Source organism: Papio anubis, chromosome 8 (assembly GCF_008728515.1).
Source record: "Papio anubis isolate 15944 chromosome 8, Panubis1.0, whole genome shotgun sequence".
In the NCBI taxonomy this organism is placed as follows: Eukaryota; Metazoa; Chordata; class Mammalia; order Primates; family Cercopithecidae; genus Papio; species Papio anubis.
The window spans coordinates 37,385,654-37,407,092 of record NC_044983.1 but is presented as its reverse complement, the minus strand read 5'-3'; the positions used below and the strand labels follow the sequence as shown (position 1 = coordinate 37,407,092).

General features: G+C 37.5%; 1 protein-coding gene across 2 annotated transcripts in view; it reads right to left on the bottom strand.

Moving 5' to 3' along the window:
• ADAM9 (ADAM metallopeptidase domain 9) overlaps positions 1-21,439 on the bottom strand; it is a 112,776-nt gene that overhangs the window by 47,265 nt on the left and 44,072 nt on the right. For both annotated transcript variants that reach the window (XR_002523772.2, XM_003902666.5), the window contains exons 12-14: positions 20,273-20,444; positions 6,381-6,473; positions 5,186-5,381 (exon numbers count right to left, since the gene is read on the bottom strand). Coding sequence is in view for 1 of the 2 variants with exons in the window: in XM_003902666.5 (XP_003902715.1) it covers positions 5,186-5,381; positions 6,381-6,473; positions 20,273-20,444 (461 nt within the window). In the remaining variant the exon portion in view is untranslated. The remainder of the gene's footprint in view (positions 1-5,185; positions 5,382-6,380; positions 6,474-20,272; positions 20,445-21,439) is intronic.

Below are 21,439 nucleotides of genomic sequence, written 5' to 3'. Positions count from 1 at the left end.
ATGGTATGCAGCTATGATCTGAAAAATACCTTTACCTATACCCATCCACACAGAAGCAGCTGCTTTCAGCTGGCAAGGCCAGCAATACACCTTCACTGTCCTACTCAGGAAGAATATCAACTCTAGAGCCCCATGTCATAATTTAGTTTGGGGGATCTTGATTACCTTTTCCTTCCACAAAATATCACACTAGTCATTGAAGACATTATGCTCAGTAGACCTAGTGAGCAAGAAGAAGCAACTATTCTTGATACTAGCAAGATATCTGCACAACAGGAAGCAGAAAATAAATCTGACAAAAATTCAGGTGCCTTCTACCAGTGAAATTTCTAGATGTCCGGTGGTGTGGGGCATGTCAAGATATCCTTTCTAAGGGGAAGGAGAAGTTGCATCTGGCCACTCCCACAACCAACAGAATGGCACAATGTTGAGTGGTCCATCTGGATTTCTGAAGGCAAAATATTCCTCATTTGGTTGTGTAATTCTGGCCCATTTACCCAGTGACCCAAAAAGCCGCTAGTTTTGAGCAAGGCCCAGAACAAAGGGAAAATCTGCAATAGGTCCAGGCTGTCAGGCAAGACGCTCTGCTGCTTAGCCCACTTGATCAAGTGGTGTTTGAAGCAGCAGTTACAGACAGAAATCAAACAGTGCTTGAACCAGCAGTTACAGACAGAAATGCTGTTTAGCGCCTCTGACAGTTCCCTATAGGTCAGGTGCAGTGCAGGCATTTAGGATTTTGGACCAAAGCCCTGTGATCCTCTGTGAATAACTACTCTCCTTTTGAGAAAAAACTGTTGGCCTGCTACTGGGCCTTAAAGGAGAAACTGAACATGTAACCATGGGCCACTCACCAAGTTACCATTCAACCTGAGTTGCCCATCATAAACTGGATGTCATCTGACTCACCAAGCTATAAAGCTGAGCATGTGCAGCAGCACCCCATCATGAAATGGAAGTGCTACATATGTAATTGGGCCCAACCAAGGCCTGGAAGGCACAAGTTACATAAAGAAGTACCCCAAAAGCCCCTGCTCCCCACTCCTGCTACACTACATTTTCTCTCCTAGTCAGCAAGTATGACCTCATGGGGAATTTCCTACCCAGCAGGTAACAATGGAAAAGAAGACAGAGACCTGGTTTGCAGATGGTTCTACATGATATGAAGAACCAAAAGTGGATGACTGTAGCACTGCAGCCCCTTTCTGGGACATCCCTGAAGTGCAGCTGGTTGTTCACTTTCCTTGGAAGAAGAAATAGCCAGATGTGATTAAATACCAGTTTATGGGCTACGGCCAATGACTGGGTTGTATGGCAAAGATATTTGTGTCCCATGTGAATGTTCACCAAAGGGTGACCTCAGTAGAGGAGAATTTTAATAATCAAGTAGACAGGATGACTCATTCTTTCCCCAGCCAACTGTTCTCATCCATGTGCTCAGGAAACAAGTACTCACAGTGGCAGAGCTGGAGGCAATGCATGGGCTCAGCATCATGGACTTCCTCTCAATAACTGACCTGGCTATTGCTGCTGTTAAGTGCCCAAATTCTCCAGTAGCAAAGTCCAATCCTGAGTCCCCAGTATGACACCATTCCCTAGGTTAGTCAGTCAGCTGCCTGGTGGCAGGCTGATTTTTCCCCTTCCATCATGAAAGAGGCAGTGCTTTGTTCTTACTGGGATAGACATGCACTCTTGATATAGATTTGCCATCCCTGTAGCAACACTCCTGTGAACTACCAAACTACCTTCTGTGGATGTACAAAATTCCTCCCCCATCATCATAATATTCTACACAGCACTACTTCAAACCAAAGAATTCACTTGATAGCAAAAAAGTGAGGTAATGGGCCCATGCACATGGAATTCACTAGTCTTACCATGTTCCTTCCCCACCATCCTGAAGCAGCTGGCTGACAGCATGGTGGAAATGCCTTTTGGAGACTCAGTTACAGTGCTACTAAGCAGCAATACCTTACAGTGCTGGGGCAAGGTTCTCCGAAAGGCTGTATATGCTCTCAATCAGCAGCCAACATCTAATGCTGTTTTTTCCATAACCAGGATTCATGTGTCCAGGTATCAAGGGGTGGAAATGGGAGGAACACCACACAACATTATCCATAGTGACCCACTAGCAAAATTTTGTTTCCTGTTCCCATGACTTTATGCTCTACTGGACTAGAGGCCTTAGTTCCAAAGGGAGGACTGCTGCCACCAGGAGCCACAATAATGATTCCACTGAACTAGAAATTAAGCCAGCAGCCCAGTCACAATGGCTCCTCATACCTCTGAGTCAACAGGCAAAGAAGGCAGTTTCTGTGCCAGGTAGAATTACTGATCCAAACTACCAAAGGAAAATTGGCCTACTACTCCACAATGGAGGCAAGGAAGAGTATGTCTAGAATGCCAGAGATCCCTTAGGGCATCTCTTAGTGTTACCATCCTCCATGATCGAGTTTAAGTTCAATGGAAAACTATAACAACCCAATCTAGGCAGGATTACAAATGGCCCAGACCCTTCAAGAATGACAGTTTGGGTCACCCTAACAGATAAAGAACCACAAATAGCTAATGTGCTTGCTGAAGGCAAAGGGAATACAGAACGGGTGGTAGTTAGTTATAAATACCAGCTACAACCACGTGACCAGTTACAGAAACAAAGACTGTTTCATTAAGGATAGCTGCATGTGTGTATGTGTGTGTGCATACACACGCACATGTATTGAGCAAATATGTTTTCATTCCTTATACCTTTATCATGCAACATAAGATATATTGACTTGATATTATAGTATTTAAGTATTATTCATTTTATATCCCAGTATTTAAGTTATGGGATATCAAGAAGAAGAATAAACATCACTCAAAGACTTTACCTCCTTTTCTGGGAAAGAGGTTAGTGAGGTTTTATTTGTATGCAGGACAGTGGTATTATATCATGCTAGGTGGAATTATGCCCTTAACAAGGTCCACATTTGGAGATTTGGTATGGTTTAACAAGGTGTCTAGTTGACAAGGAGTGGATTTTTTATTAGGGTTAATTTTACCCTTTTTAGTAAGGTTAATTGATCCACAGAATTCCTAGATATTTAATCAAACGTAATTACGGATGTCTCTGTAAGGGTGATTTTGGATGAGATTAACATTGAAATCAGTAGACTGAGTAAAGCAGATTGCCCTCCCTATTGGAGTTAGGCCTCATCCAATCAATCTTAAACTTGAACGAAAAGGCCAGTCCTCCCTGAAGTAAGAGAAAAGTCTTCCTGAAGGTCTTTGGAGTGAGACATCAGCTGTTTTCCTGCCTCTGGAATTGAACTGAAACACTAGCTCTTCCACGGTCATGAGCCTGCCAGACTTCTAACTGGAACTATACCATCAGCTCTACAGGGTCTCCAGATTGCTGACTCTCCCTGCAGATCTGACACTTAGCAGCCTCCACAATCACACAGCCAATTCATATATGGGCTCGTGCTATTATGCAGGATTTATTACATGAATCTAATATATCAGAGTCCTCCAGGAGAATATATTCGATTTTCATGTAATAAATACATGAGATTACATTTTAATATAGTATATATGTAAATTATGTATTATATATTAATATTAGATTCATGTAACAAGTCCTCCAGATTATATATACAGTAGTATCTACAGTAATGTGTCACTTAACAACAGGGATATGATCTTAGAAGTGAGTTGTTGGGTGATTTTGTCATTGTGCAAACATCACAGAGTGCACTTAAACAAACCTAGGTGGTATAGCCTACTACACATCTGGGCTATGTGGTACAGCCTACTGCTCCTAGGCTACAAATGTGTACACCGTGACACTGGACTAAATACTGTAGGCAACGGTAACACAATGGCATATAAACATATCTAAACATAGAAAAGATATCTAAACATATCTAAACATAGAAACGTTACAGTAAAAATACAGCCTTATAATTTTATGAGACCACTGTTGTATATGCAGTCTCTCACTGACCAAAATGTTGTTATGTGGTATACAACTGTATACATAAACACACAACACAATGGTTCCATTTATCTGGAGAACACTAACTATACAGAGGGAAACCAGTCAAGACTGAAGAGGAACAGAGGACTTCTGTTCAGACTTATTTGAACAAATTGAAATAAACAGAATACTCGATGCCACTAATCAACTGAAGGCACAATCAGGCCAATGGTTAACAATATACAAGTTAATTAATGGAAGTACATAGGACATTAACCAAACCAAAAGAGAGAGAGAAAAACAGATAGAGAATTAGTAACTCTAGAGAAATCAGGAAAGTAATTATAACTTACTATATAGTTTAGCTGTGAAGAGCATTAATGTGGCCATTATACAATACACAGTCAACACTGCCCTAACTAAAATTACAATTAATCCATATTGGGAGGATGAAGAATGGAAAATGAGCATAGGTATGACGGGAGTTGTTAAGGGTTGAAAGAAGAGAAGGAAAGAAAACTAACTTATCTTCTATAGTGAAAAATTAATAACTAATGCCTAGAACAAAAAAATAAAAACGTAGCATTGCCAAGAGATTATCTAAAAACTTAGCACAAGTTAACAAAAATCTTAGCCAGAAAAGGTAAAACTGCCTCAAGTGATAGGAATACTGGGTGGGAACAGTCCTTATTTGTTCATACGATGCATTATACAATAATTTGGCTCTTTATGTGTATGCCCTCGATAAAAATAAGAACTTTAAAAAGTAAAAATACATAAATTGTTTTTAAATCCCAAATATCTATCAGTAAGAGAATAACTAAATCATGATCCATTTATCTAATGGAATACTTTAATATACTATGATATAAATATATCAATATAGATGAATTTCAAGAAAATTCTGAGTGAACAATGCAAACAGCAGACCCATGTGCACAATTCAACATTATTAAAACTAGAGGATACTACAAATGTATCTGTGCGTGTGTGTAAACGATACACAAAAAACATAAAAAGATATAGACAGAAAAATTAGAAAACATCAACTGAATCTGTGCATATTAAATTCATGATCATGACTGCCTCCAAAGAAGGAAGAAAGGAAATATGATGAGAAACAAGAGAGCCTCAACTTTATCAATAATGTTTCATTACCTTTTTTAAAATACCTAAATCAAAAATAAATAATATCAAAGCAATCAATTATAAATGATGATATCTTACTTGAGCCAAAGATGACTTGACACTGAGCATCATAATACTGGCACATGCCGTTGTAGCAATAGGCTTTGTTATTCTGGCAAGGATATCCATTCTGAATAAAAACATCTGGCTGACAGAACTGAGAAGAACCATTGCAATACTCTGGAACATCACACTCACTGGTTTTTCCTCGGCATAAAGTACCTCCTGGAAGGAACTAGTGAAATAAAATGCAATTAAACATAAGTATCAGGATAATGTCCACAAATTAATCAAATGTGAAACCAGAGAATTTATATCTACAAAGCATTCTAACAATAACAAAAGATTAAATAACCCAATAGAAAAATGAACAATGGCTAACAATAGGTAATTCATGTAAGTCCTAACTATGGAAAGTAAAGAAACATGACCTCATTTGTAACCAAAAGAAATGCAAACTAAATAAAAATACAAGAACCCTTTACACCTACTGAACTAACTAGGAGTATAGTGCTCACTAGTAACCAATATTGGCATAAGGAAACAAGTATTTGATAACACTGTTGGCAGAAGTACAGACTGGCACATTTGTGAAAGATATATAAAATGTATATCAAAACTTAGTATGAATATTCTGCACCAGTGATTTCTCTTATAAGCAGTAATTGGAAGCAATCAAAATGTCCATCATTAGTTAACTGAAGAAATTATGGTACAACTGTATAAGTAATATTACTTAAATAACCATGTATTATAGAACTACATGAATGGGAAAAAAAAAGTTCATGGTGTCATACTGAAAAAAGCAGATAATAAAAATATATGTATCTGTGCTTACCCACTTAAGAACAGACATACACACATACAATCACATTTGTATAGAAAAAACGTGATTATATTAACAAATTATCAACAATGGCTACCTGAAGAGTATAAAATGACAGAGGCTCTTTCATGCTCTACTTTCTATGGTTTTGTGTTATTTAATTATTGCTAACAAGCACATATGTTACTCTAAAAATCAGGAAAAAAAATGCTTCTACTTAGAAAACAATCTCAACAGACCATTTAACGTAAACGAATGTGCTTTAAAATTACACACAAGTGGCATAAAATTTTTCCCATGACCATAAAATAAAAATAGTGCTCACTCAGAAATCTCAAAAAATAAATTTTGATATACACAGATTTTCCTTTTCTTTTTTTTTGTTCCCAAGAAGGAGGAATTCCTTACCCGACAGTCTTTACAACAGTCACCATATGCACACTCAGCAAATGATTTAAGCTTACAGGTACTTCCTTCACAGCAAGGGTCCAATTCACATTCCTGTGAACATAAAATGACTGTCAATAAAGAAATTAGTTATTGACATTAATATTCATTAATAAAATTCTTACCTTACACCTAAAATCTACCTCATTCTAACATGATTGTAGCAGTTACCCTCCAGAAACAGTCGCTTACTGTTTCTGGATTTAACAGTGTCTCTTCAGATGCAAGTATTTAGGTCTCAACATATTTCAAAGGAAAGAAATCATATAGTATGTGCCTTACTTAGTCTGTTTACAATGCCATAACAAAATACCACAGGTTTAAACTACAGAAATTTATTTTCTCATAGTTCTTGAGGCTAGAAATCTAAGATCAAGGTTCCTACTAGTTCCGTTTCTGGTAAGGACTCTCTTCCTGGCTTGCAGAGGGCTGCCTTCTCTCTGTGTGCTAACATAGCCCTTCCTCAGTGCATGTGGGCAGAGAGAAGGCAAGATGTTTGGTGTCTCTTCTTACAAGGACACTGATCCTAGTGGATCAGAGCCCCACCCTTATGACCTCATTTAACTTTAATTACTTCCTTAAAGGCCCCATCTCCAAATGTAGCCATGCTGGTGGTTGGGTTCCAACACATGAGTTTTGGGGAAGCACAAACATTCCGTTCATAACAGTACATCTGATGATCACAGAGAGGTTAGCATCCATAAAGACATTCATCTTCACGCTCAGGGTCTAACTTCTCTGTTGGGTGGCTCTTCACCCTAGTTGAACACTCTTTTTACCTTGCTTGGCTTCTCTCACCATACTCTGGGCCACCATGGCTCCTTCTTACCCCCAAACTCCCACCACAGGCCGGGCACGGTGGCTCAAGCCTGTAATCCCAGCACCTTGGGAGGCCGAGACGGGCAGATCACAAGGTCAGGAGATCGAGACCATCCTGGCTAACACGGTGAAACCCCGTCTCTACTAAAAAATACAAAAAAAACTAGCCGCGCGTGGTGGCGGGCACCTGTAGTCCCAGCTACTCGGGAGGCTGAGGCAGGAGAATGGCGTAAACCCGGGAAGCGGAGCTTGCAGTGAGCTGAGATCCGGCCACTGCACTCCAGCCTGGGCAACAGAGCAAGACTCCACCTCAAAAAAAAAAAAAACTTCCACCCACAGAGACATCTTCTCTGTTAAAATAGCAATGTCAATGTTCTGTTCTGTATTCTGTGGTACAGCTTTATAAGGTGTTATCACTAAGGAAAACTGGGTGAAAAGTACATGACTCTATATTATTTTGCAACTTCCTGTCAGACTATAATTATTTCATAATAAACATTTAAAAATACATGAACTTTAATGCACATCTTGAAATATACCAAAAAAAAAAAGTCAAAATGCATCATGGAACTAAATGTGAAACCTAAAACTATAAAACTTCTAGGAGAAAACCTTTGCAACTGTGGAGTAGGCAAGAAGTCCTTAGATAGGACACCAAAAGAACAACCGATAAAATTACAAGTTTATAAAATAAACTTCATCAACATGTAAAAGTTCTGCTCTTCAAAACATACTGCTAAGCTAATTAAAGGCAAGCTACAACTTGGAAAAAATATTGACAATCTGATAGAGAACTTGTGTACAGAATATACAAAGTATTCTCAAAACTCAATAATAAGTAATCAAAATTTTTAAAAGAGGGGAAAGAGGTGAACAGTCATATCACCACAAGATAACCTGATGGCAAATAAGCACATGAAAACACACTCAACGCATCATTAGTCACTAAAGAAATGCAAATAAAACCTCAATGAGGCATCACCTCACACTCAATAGAATGGCTAAAATTAAAAAGACTCACCACTTGAAGTATTGGTGAGGATACGAAACAATGAGAACTCTCATACACTAAGGATGGAAATGAGAAATGGTACAATTACTTTAGAAAACAGTTTGAGAGTTTCTCGAAAAGTTAAATACCTCTACCATCTAACCAAGTCATCCCACTCTGGGGCATTTACCCAATTAAAAACATATAAAGATTTGTAGGTGAATGCTGGCCAGTTCAAAAACACTGCAGGACTGTTGGCTTCACGAAAGAATAGGGAATCAGGAAACAGACAATGTATATAAGAACTTAGGTTATCGTAAAGGAACCTTTTTAAATGGTTCCACAACAACTGATCATTAGTGGATAAGTTTAATTTCCAAGCTTACTCCACATGCCCCCTCCTCAAAGAGCTAACATAAAAATTTTAAATTTAACAAAAACTAAAATAATTTGTAGAGGGGCTATGATGATGATCTATATATAAGAATACTAAAAGCCAGCTAAAGATACAAATTTCTGAAGCCATTATGGGAAAAAAATTAGTAAATTTGCCTTCATTTAAATTTTAAATTTCAACATAAAATGTAACCTATAAAAAGTTAAATAAGCTATAAATAAAGAATATTAGAACATATATAACAAAGGAGTTATGTCCATCTTATAGAAAGAGGCCTAAAAATCAATTTAAAATAAGATTCAATGAACCAACAGAACTGATAAAAAATACATAAAATAATAATTCATAGAAGAAAATGATGCCTATAACCTACAATCACATGAAAATCTATAAACTAAAACAGTATCTTCTTATTTTTTACCCATCAGCTTGCCAAAATTAAGAAAACATATTATCCTGTGCTGGTAAGACTATGGATACACAATGGCATAATATACTGTTGTCAGAAATGCAAACTGACCCAGACTATTTATAGGAAATTCATTAGCTTCTGATGTAAGTTAAAATGTACATGCTTTTAGATCCAATAATTCTACCTTTATGTACAATAACTATCATAGAAAAATATTTGTATATATACACATGACGTGTGTATATCTATATATATACACGTGAGGTGTGTACAAGGATGTATACTGCAGCACTGTTCACAACAGAAAACACTAATTACAGTAATTAGAGTATGGTTAAATAAATCATAGTAAATCCTTGTATTGGAATACTGTTCAGCAAATTAAAGGGTGATGTCTACATAATAAAATGATACAGAAAAATGTCCAGGATATCGAAATAGAAAAAAAATCTGCATACAACAGATTTTAAGTCAATTTTAAACAATATTAAATCTGATTTTATTTATACACAAAAACAAAAGCCAGAATGGCATCACCAAAATGGGAGAATAGAAAGCCCTGGATTCTCCTTCCTCCAACAGGCAGTGCTGCAATAAACACCCCTGTACACATCCCATGTGCATATATACAAATATTTCTCTAAGATAGTTACATAAAGGTAGAATTACTAGATCTAAAAGCATGTGCATTTTAACCTTTATTGGAGGCTAACAAATTTCCTATAAAAAGTCAGCAATTCAACAGTAACACATTAATCAATTCCCTTTGTAAGAAATCCAGAAACTAGCTGAGAGGCTACTACGTCGCAGGCAATTGAAAAACCAGCCACACTGAAACCAGTAGGAAAACTGGAGATCCTTTCTCGCCACAATCCCAACCCATGACATGGCATATAAGATCAGGAGGAAACAGCTCTCAGCATCTCCCTGAGGAGAGAAAGAGTTGGGCCACACATCCAATATTACAGTTTTTTAGAGTGCTTCCTAAGGGGACTACCTTCTATCTCATCTGTCTCTGACGACATATAGGACCTGGAATATATTAGATCCCTGGGGGTTTCAGAGAACAAAGGTGGCAGGTTAAACTAGCATGTGGACACTTGCCACAGCTCCTCACCCTGTCTCAACACAAAGTAAATGGGTAATAATAATAATACTTAAAAAAAAAAAAAAAAAAGCTCCTAGCTTCTCCCACAGGAGGACCACACACCAAATGCTACAATTTTTCTAGGAGCTACCCAAGGAATTGGCTTTTCTCTCTCCTCTCTCAGAGCACAGATGGAGCTGGTATATGCTAGATCCCTGAAGGCTACAAAGAACAAAGGTGGTTGTTCCAACTATCACTCAGACACTTGCCACAGTTCCTCTACCCAGTTTAACACAGTGATTTAAAAAAACAAAAAATAAATAAATAAATAAATAAAATACCACTTCCAAGCTTTGCCCTGAAAAGAGAAACAGTTGGACCACGTGTCACATGTTGCAGCTTTTCTAGGGATTGCCCAACAAATCACTTCTTTCTCCCCTTTTGGAACACTGATGGGCTCCAGCACAGTGTAGACACCAGGGGGCTAATAACAACAGAAACAGCAGTTTTAACAAATATGAAAGTTTGAGAGGCCCAAAAAAGCTCTGGCCAGGTTAATTAGTGAAGAAGGTCTTCTCACTAATTTCAGGGCTGAAGAATACACCAACTTAATGGAAAAATGCAACAGAGGAGTGCAATAGCAGATCAGAGCAAAGAGAAGGAAGATTCAACAAACTCAAAGTCAGGTTACCTTATCAAGTCAGAGGAGCAAAAAGAAAAAGAAATACAAGTGAATAAAGCTTAAGGGATTTATGAGACACCATCAAGAGACCAATATACACACTGCAGCAATCCCACAAGGAGCAAAGAAAAAGTACCAAAAAGCTTATTTAAAAGAGGTAGTGGGTGAAATTTTCCCAAATCTGGGGAAAGAAATGGACGTCCACATGCAGGAACCCCAAAGAATCTTAAGTAAGAGGAATTGAAAGAAATCAACACCAAGAAACATTACAATCAAATTATCAAAAGACAAAGACAGAGAATTTTGAAAAGCAGTAAGAAAGACAGCAACTCATCACACACAAGGGAACCCGCATCAGGCCATTAGTGGATTTTTCAGCAGAAATCTTGTAGGCCAGAAGGGAATGAGGTGACATAGTAAAGTAATGAAAGAAAAAACTGCCAAGAAAGAATCCTATATCTGGCAAAACTATCCTTTAAAAATGAAGAAGACATTAAGACTTTCCTAGAAAAACAAAAGCAGGGGAGTTCATCATGACTAGACCTTTCTTCTAAGAAATGTGAAATGGAGTTCTTCAACTTGAAATGAAAGACTGCTAGATAGCAACACAGGAGCAAAAGAAAGTATAAAATTAATTAGTAAGAATAAATATATAGATAAATGCAAAATACTGTGTTGCTGTTAATGGTACTGAGTAAATCACTTTCACTTCTAGTGTAAATTTAGAAGAAAAAGCATAAAATATAACTATAGGCCAGGCACAGTGGCTCACACCTGTAATCCCAGCACTTTGGGAGGCCGAGGCAGGCAGATCACTCGAGGTCAAGAGTTTGAGACCAGCTTGGACAACATGGTGAAACCCTGTCTCCACTAAAAATATAAAAATCAGGCAATCATGGTGGCAGGCACCTGTAATCCCAGGTACTCGGGAGGCTGAGGCAGAAGAATCACTTGAACCCAGGAGGCAGAGGTTGCAGTGAGCCATGGCACCATTACACTCCAGCCTAGACAAGAGCAAAACTCCATCTCAAAAACAAAAACAAACTAAAAAATATGTTGAAAGATACACAGTATTAATGGATTGTAAACTGTAACAACAACATAAACTGTGTAATGGGAGAACTTAAAGTGAAGAGTTTTTGTTTGTAATTGACGTTAAGTTGTTATCAGCTTAAAAATACTGTTATTACTACAAGGTATTTTATGTACACTCTAAGGTAACCATAAACAAATACCTATAGAAGGAAATTACATAAAAGAAAAAGGAATAGGGATAAAAGAACATCAACACACAGACAAAATCAAAAAAATACAAAGGAAAACAGCAAGAAAGGGCAGACAAAAGAGCTACAAGACAAAAAACATTTAAAACAATCACAGTAAATCCTTCCCTATCAAGAATTACTTTAAATGTAATTATGTTAAACTCCCCAACAAAAACACATAGTACACTGAATGGATAAAAACAAGAACAAAAACAAAATTAAACTGTATGCTATCTACAAGAGACTCACTATAGTTCTAAGGACATATGTAGGCTGAAAGTGAAGAATGAATAAAGATATTCCATGCAAATGGTAACCACATAGAGCAGGGGTAGCTAAACTTGTATCAAAGAAAAAAGACTCTATGTCAGAATTGTCACAAAACACAAAGAAAAACATTTTATAGTGATAAAAGCGACAATTCACTAGGAAGATATAACAATAATAAATATATATGCACCCAACATTAGAGCACCTAAATATGTAATGCAAGCACTGACAAAACTGAAGAAATAGCAACACAAAATAGTAAGAAACTTCAATACTGCAATTTAATTATAGATAAAACATCTAGATAGAAGATCAATAAGGAAACAGAGGACTTGAACAACACTACAGACCAAATCAAACTAACAGACATATACAGGACATTCTCCCCAACAGTGGCAGAATACATACTATTCTCAGGCGCACATGGAACTCTCTCTAGGCTCACGTGTTAGGTCACAAAACAGGTCTTTAGAAATTTAAGAAGACTGAAATCATACCAAATGTATTTTCTGACCAGAATGGATGAAACTAGCAATTAGAATAGAAAAAGACGGCAATAAAAGTAAAAAGGAAAATGGAAACATCACCAATATGTGGAAATTAAACAACACACTTTGGAACAACCACTGGGTCAAAAAGGGAATCAAACACGAAATTAAAAAATACTTTTGGACAAACAAAAAACACAATATGTAAAAACTTCCAAAATACAGCAAAACTAATACTAAAAGGAGGCCGGATGTGATGGCTCACACCTGTAATCCCGGCACTTTGGGAGACCTAGGCAGGTAGATCACCTGAGGTCAGGAGTTCGAGACCAGCCTGGTCAACATGGCAAAACCCCATCTCTACTAAAAAATTAGCCAAGCATGGTGATGAGCGCCTGGCATCCCAGCTCCTCAGGAAGCTGAGGCACAAGAATCGCTAGAACCCAGGAGGTGGAGGTTGCAATGAACCAAGATTGTGCCACTACACTCCAGCCTGGACAACACAGTGAGACTCTGTCAAAAAAAAAAAAAAAAAAAAACCTCAAATAAACAATCTAACTTTACAAACCAAGAAACTTGAAAAGCAACAGAAAATTTAAACTCAAAATTATCATAAGGAAAATAATGAACTTCAGATCAGAAATAAAACTGAGACTAGAAAAAGAATTGAAAAATCAGCAAAACCAAGAGTTAGTATTTTTCAAAAGATAAGCAATATTGACCAACCTTAGCTAAGTAAAAGAAAGAGAAGACTCAAAATCAGAAATGAGAAAGGAGACATTTCAACTGATGCCATAAATAAAAAACTACAGGCCAATGTGCCAAATAAATACAGATGCAAAATCTTCAATAAAATACTAGCAAACCAAATTCAGCTGCACATTGAAAGTAAAATACACCTGACCTAGTAGAATTTATCCTTGGGTATAAACTGGGATGGCTTGATATACAAAAATCAATTAATGAGACCAGGTGCAGTGGTGCACACCTGTAATCCTAGCACTCTGGGTGTCTTAGGCAGCCAGACTGCTTGAGTTCAGGAGTTCGAGACCAGTCTAGGCAACGTGGCAAAATTCCTTCTCTACAAAAAATACAAAAATTTGTCAGGCATGGTGGCATATGCCTGTAGTCCCAACTACTCAAGAGGCTGAGGCAGGAGAATCACTTGAGCCCATTAGGTCAAAGCTGCAGTGAGCTGTGTTTGCAGCACTGGCAAATACAGGCTGTGTTATCAGCCTGGGCAACAGTAAGACCCTGTCTCAAAAAAATAAATAAATAAATAATAAAAAATAATTAATTAATGAAATATGTCACATTAACAAAATGAAGGATAAAAATCGCATGATCATGTCAACAGATACAGAAAAAGCACTTGATAAAATTCAATATGCTTTATGCAAAAAGCTCTCAACAAACTAGAAATAAAGGAAAATAACTTCAACATAATTAGGGCATATATGAAATTCCCATAGCTAAAATCATACTTAGTTGTGAAAAACAAAAAGTTTTTCCTCTAAGTTCAGAAATGAAGCAAGGATGCCCAATCTTGCCACTTCTATTCAACTTGATATTGGAAGTCCTAGCCAGAGCAATTAGCAAGAAAAAGAACTAAAAGGCATCTAAATTGGAAATGAAGCAAAACTGTCCCTCTTTTAAGATGACAAGATCATACATATAGAAAATCCCAAAGAGTCCATCAAAAAACTGTTATAACTAATAAATAAATACAGTAAAGTTGCAGGATACAAAACTGACACGAAAAAATAAGGTCATTTCCACATACTAACAATGAACTACAAAAAGGAAATTAAGGAAACAAAGCTATATACAATAGTATTGAAAACAAAATATTTGTGAATAAGCTTAACAAGTGAGGAAAAAGAATACACACTAAAAACTACAAAACATTGCTAAAATAAATAAAAGATGATACAAATACTTGGAAAGACATCCTATGTTCATGGACTGGAAGAATTAAAATTGGTAAATTGTCCATATCACCCAAAGTGATCTACAGATTCAATAAAATCCATTCCTCAGAAGAAGAAATACAAGCAGCTGCCAAACACATGAAAAAATGCTCAACATCACTGAACATCAGAGAAACGCATATTAAAACCACAATGAGATATCATCTTATAACAGTCAGAATGGCTATCATCAAAAAGTCAAAAAAAAAAAAAAAAAAAAGGCTGATATTGGTGCAGATGCAGAAAAAAGGGAATGCTTATACACTGTTGCTGGGAATGTAAATTAGTTCAACCTCTATGGAAAACAGTATAAAGATTTTTCAAAGAACTAAAACTAGAACTACCATTTGACCCGGCAATTCCACTACTGGGTATCTACTCAAAGGAAAATAAATCATTATATAAAAAAGATATCTGCACTGATATGCTCATTGCAGCACTATTTACAATAGCAAAGTCATGAAACTAATGTAAGTGTCCATCAACAGTTGACTGGATGAGAAAAATCATACACACACACACACACACACACACATACGCACGCACGCACACCATGGAATACTATGTAGCCAAAAAAAAAAAGAATGAAATCATGTCCTTTACAGCAACATGGATGGAGCTGGATGCCATTATCCTAAGTGAACTAACTCAGAAACACAAAATCAAACACTGCATATTCTCACTTGTAAGTGTGGGCTAAACAGTGGGAGCACATGGACATAAAGATGGAGGTGATGGACACTGGGAACTCCCAAAGGGGAAAGGGTGGGAGAAGGGTGAGGGCTGACAAATTATGTATAAGGTACAACGTTCACTGTTTGGGTAATGGGTATACCAGAAGCCCAATCCCCACCAGGACACAATATACCTACGTAACAAACATCCATATGTACCCCCCTGAATCTAAAATAAAATAAGATTTAGACATATAGACCAATGGAACAGAATAAAGAATGCAGAAATAAAAACCAACACATATGAGATCACCCGATCTTCAACAAGGATGCCAAGAAAAAGAATGGTGAAAAAGTAGTCCCTTCCTCCCTGGAAAACTGGATATCAACATGCAAAAGAATGAAATTGGAACCTTATCTTATGCCATACACAAAAATTAACTTAAAATGGATTAAAGACTTAAACATAAGGCCTGAAACATTAAAACTCTTAGAAGAAAACAGAGGAAAAGCTTCATGACATTGGTCTTGGCAATGATTTCATGGATATGATGCCAAAATTAAAGGCAACAGAAGCCAAAAATAGACAAGTGGGACTATATCAAACTAAAAACCTTCTACACAGCATAGGAAGCAATCCACAGGGTGAAAAGCCAAGTTATGGAATAGGGGGAAATATCTGCAAACCATATATCTGATAAGCAGTAAACTTTCAGAATAGATAGGAAGTGCTACAGCTCAATAGCAAAAAATGAAAAACTAATAACCTGATTTAAAATGGGTTATAATTATCCTAACTGAAATAACTCAGAGGCAGAAAGTCAAATACTGCATGTTCTCACTTAATAAGTGGGAGCTAAGCAATCAGTATTCACGGACGTACAGAGTGGAATAACAGACACTGGAGACCCCAACAGGTGGGAGCACGGGAGGGATGTGAGGGCAGAAAAATTACCTATTGGGTACAATGTTCACTGTTTGAACAACAGGTACATGAAAAGCCCTCACTTCACCAATATGCAATATATACATGCAAGAAATCTGCATTTATATCCCCTAAATACATAAAAATGTTAAAAGAAACCAAAAAAATGAATTAAAATGGGCCTAAGACTTAACAGACATTTCTCCATGAAGACACACAAATAGACAACAGGTATATGAAAAGATGCTCGATGTCACTCATCGTCATGGAAATGCAAATCAAAACCACAATGAAATATCATTTCATACCTGTTAGTGTGGGAAAAAGAGAGATCAGACTGTTACTGTGTCTATATAGAAAGAAGTAGACATAAGAGACTCCATTTTGTTCTGTATTTGAGATGCTGTTAATCTGTGACCATACCCCCAACCTGTCCTTGACTCAAGGTTTAAGGGATTTGAGGCTGTGCAGGATGTGCTTTGTTAAACTAGTGCCTAAAGGCAGCTTGCTGGTTAAAAGTCATCACCATTCCCTTAACCTCAAGTACCCAGGGATATGCACACTGCCAAAGGTCGCAGGGACCTCTGACTAGGAAAGCTAGGTATTGTCCAAGGTTTCTCCCCAAGTAACAGTCTGAAATATGGCCTCGTGGGAAGGGAAAGACCTGATCGCCCCCCAGCCTGACACCCGTGAAGGGTCTGTGCTGAGGAGGACTAGTGCAAGAGGAAAGCAGGCCTCTTGGCAGTTGTTGGCAGTTTGAGATAGAGAAAAGCATCTGTCTCCTGCCCATCCCTGGGCAATGGAACATCTCGGTGTAAAACTGGATTGTATGTTCTGTTTACTGAGAAAGGAGAAAACCGCCTTAGGGCGAAAGGTGGGACTTGCTAGCGCAATGCTGCTCTTTATGCACTAAAAAGGTTTATGAAGATATTTGCAAATGCATGTCAAGGCACAGCACTTTCCCTTAAACTTATTCTATAAATACTAAGGGAACTCAGAGACCGGTGACGGCATGGGTCCTCTGTATGCTGAGTGCCAGTCCCCTGGGCCCACTTTTTCTTTCTCTATACTTTGTCTCTGTGTCTCATTTCTTTTCTCAAGTCTCTCGTTCCACCTAACGAGAAACGCCCACAGGTGTGGAGGGGCAGGCCACCCCTTCATGTTAGGATTGCTATCACGGAAAAAAACAAAAGACAACAAGTGTCAGCAAGAATGTGGAGAAACTGGAACCCTTGTGCCCTGTTGGGAAGAATGCAAAATGGTGCAGGCACTATGGAAAATAGTACAAAAGTTCTTTTAAAAATTAAAAATATAAGTACCATGTGATCTAGCAATCCCACTTCTGGGTACTTATCTAAAATGAAATCAAGATCTTGAAGAGACATTAGCATTCCTATGTTCACTGCAGCATTATTCACAGTAGCCAAGATATAGAAACCACCTAAATGTCTGTCAACAATTGAATGGATAAAGAAAATGTGATAAAGAAATGTACATATATACATACATATACACACATACAACAGAATAGTATTTCCCAAAAACAAAGGAAATCTTGTCATTGCAATAACATAGATGAAACTTGAGTCTACAATACCATGCTAAGTGAAATAAGGCAGCCACAAAGGATATAATACTATGTGATTTCACTTATATTAGGTATCTAAAATAGTCAAGTTCATAGAAGCACTGAACAGAATAGTGGTTGCCAGGGGCTTGTGGAACCGAAAATGGGGAGCTGCTGATCAACAGATATAAAGTTTCAGTTACACACAATGAAAAAGTTCTAGAGGCCGGGCGCGGTAGCTCAAGCCTGTAATCCCAGCACTTTGGGAGGCCGAGACGGGCAGATCACGAGGTCAGGAGATCGAGACCATCCTGGCTAACACGGTGAAACCCCGTCTCTACTAAAAAAAAATACAAAAAACTAGCCGGGCGAGGTGGCGGGCGCCTGTAGTCCCAGCTACTCGGGAGGCTGAGGCAGGAGAATGGCGTAAACCCGGGAGGCGGAGCTTGCAGTGAGCTGAGATCCGGCCACTGCACTCCAGCCTGGGCTACAGAGCGAGACTGCGTCTCAAAAAAAAGAAAAAGAAAAAGAAAAAGTTCTAGAGATGTGCTGTACAACATAATACCCAGAGTTAACAATACTGTATTGGACATTTAAAAATCTCTTAGAAGGGTCAGTTTCATGCGAAGTATTCTTACCACATTAAAGTCAAAATAAATCCTAAAACAAGCCCAATATTTATAAATGTACCTACTGTATACTGTATATAAATGTATGCAATAGAGTCTAAAAAGAAATACATCAAACTTATAAAAAATAAAAAGTAAGTAAGAGATTTATGGGGGAAATAAAGGTGTGTAAAGTTGCTTTTACTTACTACTTGAATTTTTTTTTTTTTTTTTTTGAGACAGGGTCTCACTCTCTTGCCTAAACTGGAGTGCGGTGATCCAATCATAGCTCACTGTAACCTCAAATTACTAGGCTCAAGCAATCCTCCTTGCCTCAGCCTCTGGATAGCTAAGACTATTTGGCTTTTCGGGGGCTTTTTTTGTTTTGTTTTGTTTTGTTTTAAGAGACAGGGTCTTGCTATATTGCTCAGGCTAGTTTCAAACTCCTGGCCTCAAGCAATCCTCTCACCTCAGCCTCTCAAAGTGCTAGGATTATGGGTACATGCCACCACACCCAGCCCTATTTGAAACTTTTATACCAAAAAACACCCTGTGATATTTGAGGGGGAGGAAGTATTTTTAAGAGTAATTTTGTAGTGAGAAAGCTCAAGAAGCAAATATAGATTATTATTTCAGTAAGTTTGTTTGTGAAGTTGGGAGAAAAGACTAATAAAATACTTCAGGAAGAAGTTAAGAATGCCTAGAAAGAGAAAGGTCCTAGTCATCCTGAAGGCATCTTAATTTAGAAATTAAACATAACCTGCTCAGGTCTCATTTTCCTTACCTGAAAATGGGACTATTAAAACTACCAATCTCTTGGGGTTATTATGAGGGTTATACTGTGTAAGATACTTACCAAAAGTCCCTGACGTGCATCAATACTGCAACAAAAGCCCAACACAGCTCCATCATAAGACACATACTACATTTCTGGAAAGCAAAGTCACCTGGTAAAAGCCAGGCATGGTCAGGTAGGGAAGAAAAAGACGCACTTGTGGAGAAGATTGAGAATACAGTAGAACGTACATACAGTTGAACAAGTGTCTTTCAAACTTAAGACAAGGCCTAGGAGGAAAGGGCTCAAGCAGGCCATGTTGAGAGGAGCGTGGCTAAGTATGGTAAGGAATATGGCTACGGAACAATCCTAACAAAGATGGGCATGGGTTTAGAGCAATGAGTGTGCATAACAGGTCAAAAACCCAGAGACCAGTACATACACTGAAGGTTAACAAAGAGAGAGTGCTACTTTGAGTAGCAAGAACTCTGAATACTGAAGGACTCTGGAAGATGGGCCAGCTCCAATTCATTTTTAAAATGAGTCCAGCTAAATAAATATTCCTGCAATGGCAGTACCAGAATGGCGAAAGCTTACAAATAAAGAGCCACGTGAAATTCATTCTTTAAACCAAATAAGCTAATAACCATAAATCATAGAAGATAGCAAAAAAAAAAAAAAAAAAGAGAGAGAATAAACATGGCACATTCCCTGACTTCAAAACAGATGGCACCATTAGTCATACTCTGAGAAGAAGGAGATGACCAATCCCTGGAACACAGCCATACAAACAAAATAACAATCCTCATTGTGCCGCTAAATTTTACTTTAGCCCCTATGTCAGAGTTGCCCAAAACAAGCAATTTTATTTCTTGCAAATATCATGGCAATTTTACAAAGCAAAAATCAAAAATTAAACTGACCTTTGGCGTACCACAGTCACACTCTTCCCCAGCGTCCACCAACTTATTACCACAGGAGGGAGCACTATAGGCTTCATCAGGCTTTGGAATATTAAGAAGGCAGTTTCCTCCTTTATTTAAAGTCAACTTCTCAAAGTCCTCTGCACTGCAACTGCTGAAGTTTCTGGAACCCCTATAATAAACATTAAGAAAAAGATCTTATGTCACAGCGATTACTCACTTTGAAAATGTTAAGTCATGTGTTTAACCCACAAAGTGCATATTTTAAATGACAGAAAAGAGGCTAATAATTATGTGCACAGAAATGAGAATTCACACCTACTCGTGATAAATATTGAACATGACTTCAGCTACTATATAATAATTCACTATTTTCTTACAATATATTGTACTTCCAAAATATCACTTACATTGAAATACAAAATGATAATTCTCAGCATCAGAAGAGACTTTAAAAATTATTTAGTCCTATGAAAAATAAAGTTTTATTTATCTAACACAGTAAAGGTTCTTCAAATATTGGAAGGTAGCTGTACGTTGTCTCCAGTCTTTTTTCTACTCTGAAGGATAACATTTTTCTGTTCACCCATGCCCATTACCACTTATTAGGAGCTCTGCAAAAATAATGCAAATGGGAAACTCCAGTTCAGATACACACTGGCCATCAAGAGGCAGACTGCGCAGTATAGAATTTCAGCTACTCCTATATGACAAGTTTTCAGTTTGAGCTTTACATATAATAACTTTTATGATAATTCCTGGGAACCATGGTTAGTACTTTGAAGGTCAGTTGGCCTTTAAGAAATGTCCCACTTAAGCTATGTGAGATTTATACAAATGCAATTTTGATATGTCCTACCTAGGATTTTCTTTTTAGCTACTCTTTTACTCAATGACTATAAAATACTTTCAGATAGTCCCACTGGCTGCTTTTACCTTTGAAAACTAGTGGAAAATAGACCTATACACCACCTATATCTTTGAGGAATCCATGTCACATTAAAATTCTATTTTATTTTTACTTTTGTAGCCTGAGTTTTTTGGTGTGATATCCAAAAAATCATTGTTAAGGCCAATGTCAAGGAGCTTTTCCTCAATGTTTTCTTCTTAGAAAGTTTTATGGTTTCAAGTCTTACATTTAGGTATTTTATCCATTTTGAGTTGATT